This window comes from Atta cephalotes, assembly GCF_000143395.1.
Source record: "Atta cephalotes unplaced genomic scaffold scaffold00058, whole genome shotgun sequence".
In the NCBI taxonomy this organism is placed as follows: Eukaryota; Metazoa; Arthropoda; class Insecta; order Hymenoptera; family Formicidae; genus Atta; species Atta cephalotes.
In genome coordinates this window covers 813018-820438 of record NW_012130122.1, presented here as the reverse complement: position 1 = coordinate 820438, position 7421 = coordinate 813018, and the positions used below count along the sequence as shown (strand labels likewise).

General features: G+C 30.5%; 1 protein-coding gene across 1 annotated transcript in view; it reads right to left on the bottom strand.

The window, feature by feature from the left end:
* LOC105623518 (synaptotagmin-7) overlaps positions 1-6613 on the bottom strand; it is a 118711-nt gene extending 112098 nt beyond the window's left edge. Inside the window, exons 1-2 of the mRNA XM_012204911.1 lie at positions 6512-6613; positions 1806-2047 (exon numbers count right to left, since the gene is read on the bottom strand). Coding sequence (XP_012060301.1) covers positions 1806-2047; positions 6512-6613 — 344 coding nt within the window. The remainder of the gene's footprint in view (positions 1-1805; positions 2048-6511) is intronic.
* Positions 6614-7421: the final 808 nt, after the last annotated feature.

The window sequence follows — 7421 nt, the reverse complement described above, 5'->3', positions numbered from 1 at the left end:
GGCCAATATATATCACACAGCATATAAAAATTATAAACAGAATTCTATCTTAATTTCTGACATGAATTATAGATCGTCTAAGTGGAGTTTTAAATTTAAAAGATTTGATTAAAATTTATTTTAAAATTTATTTTAAAATTTATTTTAAAATTTATTTTAAAATTTATTTTAAATTTTAAAAAAAATTTTATATTAGAATTCAAAATCTATTACGATTTTATATAATAAAAAATTAAAAGAATCAAAATGCAATGTAAAATGTATATTAGACTCATATTCTAAAATGCACATAAGATTACAAATAGTCTGAAATCTAGTTTAAGATTCTACGAATCTTAAATCGACTAAAATGATCTTACGAAGCATAATCTAATATCAGTAAATTTGATCAATCCAAGAATATATTTGTGCGATTAATAGAATAGATTTGTGTAATTAAAAATCTTTGAGCAAATGTCAATATTTAAATTTCTTAATTGCTTCAACAGATATAGTTCGTTACCAAAAATAAAGCACAGAGTTAATAGTGTATTAACTGTATAATACGAACGTCAACAAAATTGTTGTACTAAATAATTAACTTCCCTAAAAATAAAACGTTCTCTAAAATGTCAAACAATTTTGCCAAAAATGTGTATACTTTACATAGTTCACAGATTATAAAAGACAAGATCATAATTACAATATGCTGTTTAATAGTGAGTTTCAAATGTATGCTTTATCTCAGCACATAATTCGTAAAGTTACGTAATAATCAGAAATTCACAGAATCAAATAATATTTCAAAGCAAACGTTACCTGGTAATAGTGTCAAGTTTTGCTTTGGCTTTGCCATACTAAGCAATATACGCAACGAATTGGGACTCTTGATTACTCGGCTAGAGATAGTAATAAATAACCCATAATGAATAATCCTCGTTACGAACGTCGAATATCATTCGGCGATATAAACGATAATGTTCATCAATAACGTTCTGCTGGTACAACAAAATTTTGCAGGTTTCCGTTATTCAGGCTTGAGAAACGGAAGATCTCTCACAGCGAAATTCTATCGTCGATAACGCTTTTACCGGTAAAACGAACTTACCGACGGACAATTCCGCTGTTGATACTCAAACGGGTCTGACCGTCTAACTAATATTTGGTTGTCCTACTGTACGTAGAATTGCCGTTCGTTGCTCAGACAATAATGAAGCGATCTACGAGCTTCGCGCAGAGAAAACGTTCGACGATAAACCACGCACTCATTGTGCGAGAGAATAAACACGAAATTGTCTTCAATAGCATCGCTACGTCGCTATAAAATATTATTTTATCTTCGTTTAATAAAACGAATGTCATAATGAAGGTACTCGATTTTATGCGATAAAATAGAATAAATAACGTTCTTAGTTATTCGTAAGAAGAGCTCAAGATTAATGATATTCTTTGTCAAGTTACAAATATATTGTGGTATCTTCAAGTGATTCAGAACAACGTCAACAGCGACAAACTTGCGAGCGAATAAAAATAACAAACGCATAATGATTGTAGTTTGTTTACTTTTCGTTAAAGTCAACGTAAAATGTATTCATTTATTCTTACGTAAACTTTGAAATATTGTATCGCCACTGGTGACTGCCATATATAAAAGAAAAGATAAATAAAGACAAAAAATATAAAAGATATCTGTATATATATCTCGTTATAGTAATTCAAAATTTCTTTGAAAGAATATATTTGTATGGAAAATAGACTAAATTCAGAGCTGGATCGTAACATTAACTGCTCAATTATTTTAATAAAAAAGAAAAATTCGCACTTACCCAAGAGCCTTCGTGCTGATTAGAGGTGTCTTTAGATTCAGAAAACCATTTTTCTTAGTAGATTGTTGTTGGCTCGAAGCATCGCCATTATCATTTTGGTCCTCGAGATCATCATCTCGTTGCTTGGACTTCCTGGCGCGTAGATAGAGCCACATTGCTAATGCGAGTCCTACTAGAATTGCGAGAGCACCGACTGTTCCGAAAACTGCTGTCAGTATGACGTCACGGCGTTCCATGCCCACCTGGAATGCATAAGGAAGCGCAAATCGATTGAGAGACGGACACATTTACATCATTCGTGTCTGTATCATTCCCTTCGTCTGTATCACTCCCTTGAGACACGAAAGGCAACCTAACAGATCGAAATAAACGATTAAGGCCCAGTTCCACAATTCACGGTTAACTCTTGAGGTTCAATTTATTTCTTATTTGTTTCCAATTCTAGAACTGGGCCTAAGTCTCGTAACTCACATTCAAGATGCGAAACAATCTGTCGTCTTTTACGATCGTTGCTGTAAATTTCGTGAATAAAAAGTAACGAGATGTTACCGTTCGTACGCGATGTATAAAAGACAGGAGCATTATCAACCTTATAAAAAGAAACGACGCCGTAAACTCAACGAACATAAAGACGCGGGATTTTTTTTCAAAAGAAAGAAAGAAAGAGAGAAAGAAAGAAAGTGTCTTAAGAATGTCTTCTTGCGACAACGAGAGTATATCTTTCATTCCAATGACAAAACCCGGTATAGCCGGGCACGTCCGAAAAATTCATTTGCAGACTTCGCACGTACGAGTGGTGCTACAAGTCCGCTGCAGCCAAGGCGAGCCCGGTCAATACGGAGTACACCTTAACAACGGAACTATACATGCAGTCCCTCAGATTCAATAGTCAAAGGAGGTATCGCGTTAGACGTTACGCCCATGAACCCAAACCATCCTGTCATTCCATGCACGAATGAGATTCAGCCTTAGCAATTTGTGGTATCTACACGTGCACGCACGCAAACTATTTCGGCTAAACCTTGGCCATGGCGTAGATAGGCCATATACAAGATAAAAGGACTCACATATGTTTCGATCAAAAGATACCCGATTGATTGGGGCACTCCTGAATGCCATTATCTTGATCTGTACATTATGGCATGTCAATATGACGGGTTTTATGTCAATACATCAATGCAAAAATGATAAAAAATGTTAATGTCTCACACTTTCAAATTATTCACTCATCATTAGATTAGTTTCTATTAAATATATCATATTTAAATCGATAAATATAAAAAGAATATGAGTTCTTTTTTATTCAAAAATAAGCTTTTTTTCTTATTAATCTAAAATACGCTTTGAATACAAATAGGTTACTTGTTTCAAGCTTCTAAGCACCTAAAGTAGACGTTGAAAATGAGTGGGAAAAGAATTGCCCTTTTATTTAAATATTAAATTCTTTATAGTTTTCAAGCAAAATGATAATATAATTTCAAAGATTTTGTATTATGTTTTGGAATTTTATTCAATACAAGATGATTTCTTATATCAGAAATATTATAGTTTACCATAGATTTGATATTTTTGAAAATAAAATAAGTATCTGTAGCATATTATAAAATTTTTTTTTTGTTAACAATGAGTGTAGAAAGAATATAAGTGAAAAATTTTTAATTTAATATATTGAAGAAAAATTCTGATTGAAAACAGACAAATCAGAAGATTCTGATCATATCAAAATTCTGATTATCTCAGCTAAAATTATAATGAAGTCAACCAAAAAATTCTGATTCGTTTCTTTTCAATCAGAACTGTTATTAAGCTCTTTTTTTTAATGTAAATAATCATTTTAGAAATCAGAAATGTCAAAAATATTGAATGTATTTAAATTCTCAAAAATAATTTTATCAGTTTTTTTCAATGAAATTAAAACAATTTTTTATTAATATTAAAAAATTTGACAAGAAAGACTCACATATCCTTTTTATACTCACTAATTTATTATCTTTGAAAAAAAGTATGAAAGTAAAAGTATAAAGGAGAAAAATTAATTTTACACATTTCAATAAAAGTATCAGCAAATTTCAGAAATCGCACTGTTATAAATTTAAGTAAAATTTAGAAAGAAAATTATAAATCAATTAGTTTGATTGCTTTATAGTTCTAATGTTACAACGAAAGTTCTCTTATTAAGCATATTTTTGAAATCTATAATAAATTACTATAAGCATACTAATAATCTTCTCGTTATATACACGATAAAAATAACCTTAATTAATGAGTAAATTTTCTCCTCTAATCCAAAATGAATGATCTTGTCTAAGATGATTTCATCACTCTTAGAATTAAATACCATTATATATTCAAGAGATATGTTCATCCCTTTACACAGTAGAATCAAAATATAGTCTCGGTTCTCGTTAGTAAGTACTCCATAAATTAGTTTCGCTTTATCTCTTTAAGCAGATGACATGAATACAAAAAAGTACAAAGCATTCTAGATGAAAGCTTCAAGATTTCGCCATTAATTATTTAAGCGCTCTGAATGGGAAATGTTACTGTATCGATTTGATTCTGCAAAATTTGAAATAGCATCTGCAATTTTCCCGACAACATAATTACGTACAAAATTAATGTATAGTTAGAAACTCAATGTCTCCTCTCGGGATACTATCTCGCTCGTATTTCACATGTCTATAATTTATACACATTATATTCACAACGATAGGATAAAAACCATAGATTAAAACGAGCAACTCCTATATCTTAAGAATGTGACATGTTATGGCCCTCTTTGTAATGTATGCTTTTTAAGTTACGCTAATGTGCTACTAAACGTATGACGAGCGTTCTCGATTCACGCAATATAAATCCTCAGCATCGAGATCAAACACGTTTTCTCCCCTATCCTCAGAAGTTATGATAAATATATATGATCAATGTCTTTTTCTTTTGACTATACATCACATTTACATAATAAATATAAATTTATATAAATTAAGCTCTACTCCTTGCAGAAATATTGACAAATATTGAATACGGGGAAAAGATATGCGGTAATAATGCAATACAGCACTACCTCATTAACGTTCAGGTCATGTTTTAGTAGCAAATGCGACGAAGCCGCATCGCGGAATGAAAAGCAGTTCACTCACAGAAGAGGTACTATTTAAATCCATTACGTCACGCATCCCATCGAAATGCGATTATCAGTCGACAAAACGATCAGTTGCGAACGCAGAAAATACAGTACAATCATGCGTGACTAATCAACGATGGCTTTCAGGCAATTTTAAATGCGCACAATACAGACAATTGACATTTTCGTCCGTTAAAAGCCGATGAATTATACAGGATGTCCTGCGGCTAATACAGCAATTGTATCGCAACGATATAAGTTAGTATTATGTTATACAATATATGGTCATATATATATTAGAAGTGTTTGATTATTTTAGCATAAAAAAAACTTTTATAAACTTTTTTGAATTTATTTTTTACAATAAAAATTCAAAAGTGAAAATGCATCTATAATATGGAATAATTTTAGATTTTAAATATTTTCATAAATTCTTGATTTATATTCTTGATTTTTTTTTTAATAGGAAAAAAATAGATCCATATATAATAGATAAAATTTCATTTTCTTGATAAAAAAAGGTGTAAATAACAATATGAAAAACTTCCCATGTAGTGAAAAGAAGTTATATAGAATAAAATGTCCACTTGAATTGAACAAAGAGGATTATATATATATTAAATGTGTGAATGCAAAGGATTAAGCACACAACTCGTTTTGTTGTTGAAAATTACACTACCGCGGATTACGATAAATGCTGCAACGTGGTTTACATATTGAAAATTGCATTATGTTATGCAAAAAAGTATAAAAATCGCATGGCTTTATACGTTAAGGATTTATACGTTAAGGATTTATTCATACAGATTGTAAAGAGACTGAAATGTAGAAACCATCCATAATCAATGTCAGAAACTTCGTATATTAAAATATACACTAAAGACTTTTTGATCAAAGAAAGATGGTATTACGTTCTGGAGAACTTATTACATATGCATTAAGTTTCATAATAATTCTTAATGCTCGAGTGTAACATCACAAAGCGCCTTATAAATGCTTTCAATTTCATGTAATGGAAAAAGTTTTCGTTGTACTTTAAATATCGTTATAACATAAACTCATCCAAAAATAAACTTTTATCATAAGTTAATTATTTATTTTTGATTAAAATACCTTCTCTATGAGATAGAAAAAAAGTTTCTTTCTTGTTTTGTATGTTCGGATCAATAAGAAAAGTGAGCGAAAATGTCGGTGTAATAGTTTTCAGCAGATAAAAAGCTTTTAAAATGTAAAGTTTTAATGAATTAAACTTAAAAAATGTAAGTTTTATCATTCATACATATTTATAAATAAAACACATCAGTTTAACGTTGATATTTGAAATGCATAAGACGGATTAAAATTAAATTTTCATTAAGAAGTATTTTAGCATTATTATTATATAAAACTTTCAATAATAATGTAATGGGTAAAATAATAATCGATTAAAAAATTTATGATGTCTCGTCTGTAAATATATTTATTTAATAAAAGAGGTCCATTAAGCCAAACATTATGAAACACTATAATGCCATCGTTTCATTACGTTACGTCAATTACTGCATAATTAAATGAACTTTGCTTGTGCAAATGTGTTACTTACAAGTTTGCGAGCACGGACTGCTGGATCGACTGCTCTAGGAGGGCCATTGAAATTTGGATCCAGCTCCGAGAAGTATTGACCCGCAAGTCCCATATACACCATGTTTCCCTTCTTTGCGATATTAGAAACTGCTTTTTGTTAACGAAAGTCTCACCTATGTTAATAAACCTTTTGAAGCTCTAACGTTGTTGAAGAGCATGGAGTCAAAGCTCCATCTTATAACTAATTTATGCAGAACGATATCGAAGTTACATCCCAGGAGCATACATAAAATACAATGTTTAATGAGAGAAGCAGATATGTAGTCCTTTACAACAACTCATACATAATTTGAAAATTTAAACAAAAAAAAGACATTATAAGATATAACCAGCATATTATAGGTCAAATGAGATTATCTCTTTCTCTTAGTTTAATAAATTTTTCAAACAGTTTGAGAACTTTAACGAGTATTTCATCTTCCCTGATAGTATTCCCATTTGGCTGTCACCCCCCCCCCCTCCCCCCAGATACATAAGATTACTCACAACTTTCGTTGATACGCTACTAGGTCACTTTTCTAACTTTTATATGCAACGAATAAATAATTTCGCTCGAGATGATAATGTTATAAAATATAATTTATAATAACATCTCGCAAAAATTTTAAAAGACAAATTATTCACTTGTACGTCTTGAAAAGTTAAAAATGATGGATGATAACTCCAAACCGTAGTCTATATAAGATCAGGAAAACCAGAAGTGTCACAATATAGACAAATATTGCATCCTAGCGAAACTTCTGTTGTTGGAAAAGTAATACGGTTACTTGGCAGATCGACAAAAGTTTCATGCCCATCAGTTACAACGATGTCGTAACTTTAAAAAATTTAGTGTATTTCAAAACTTTAAAATCCTATACCACTTATCA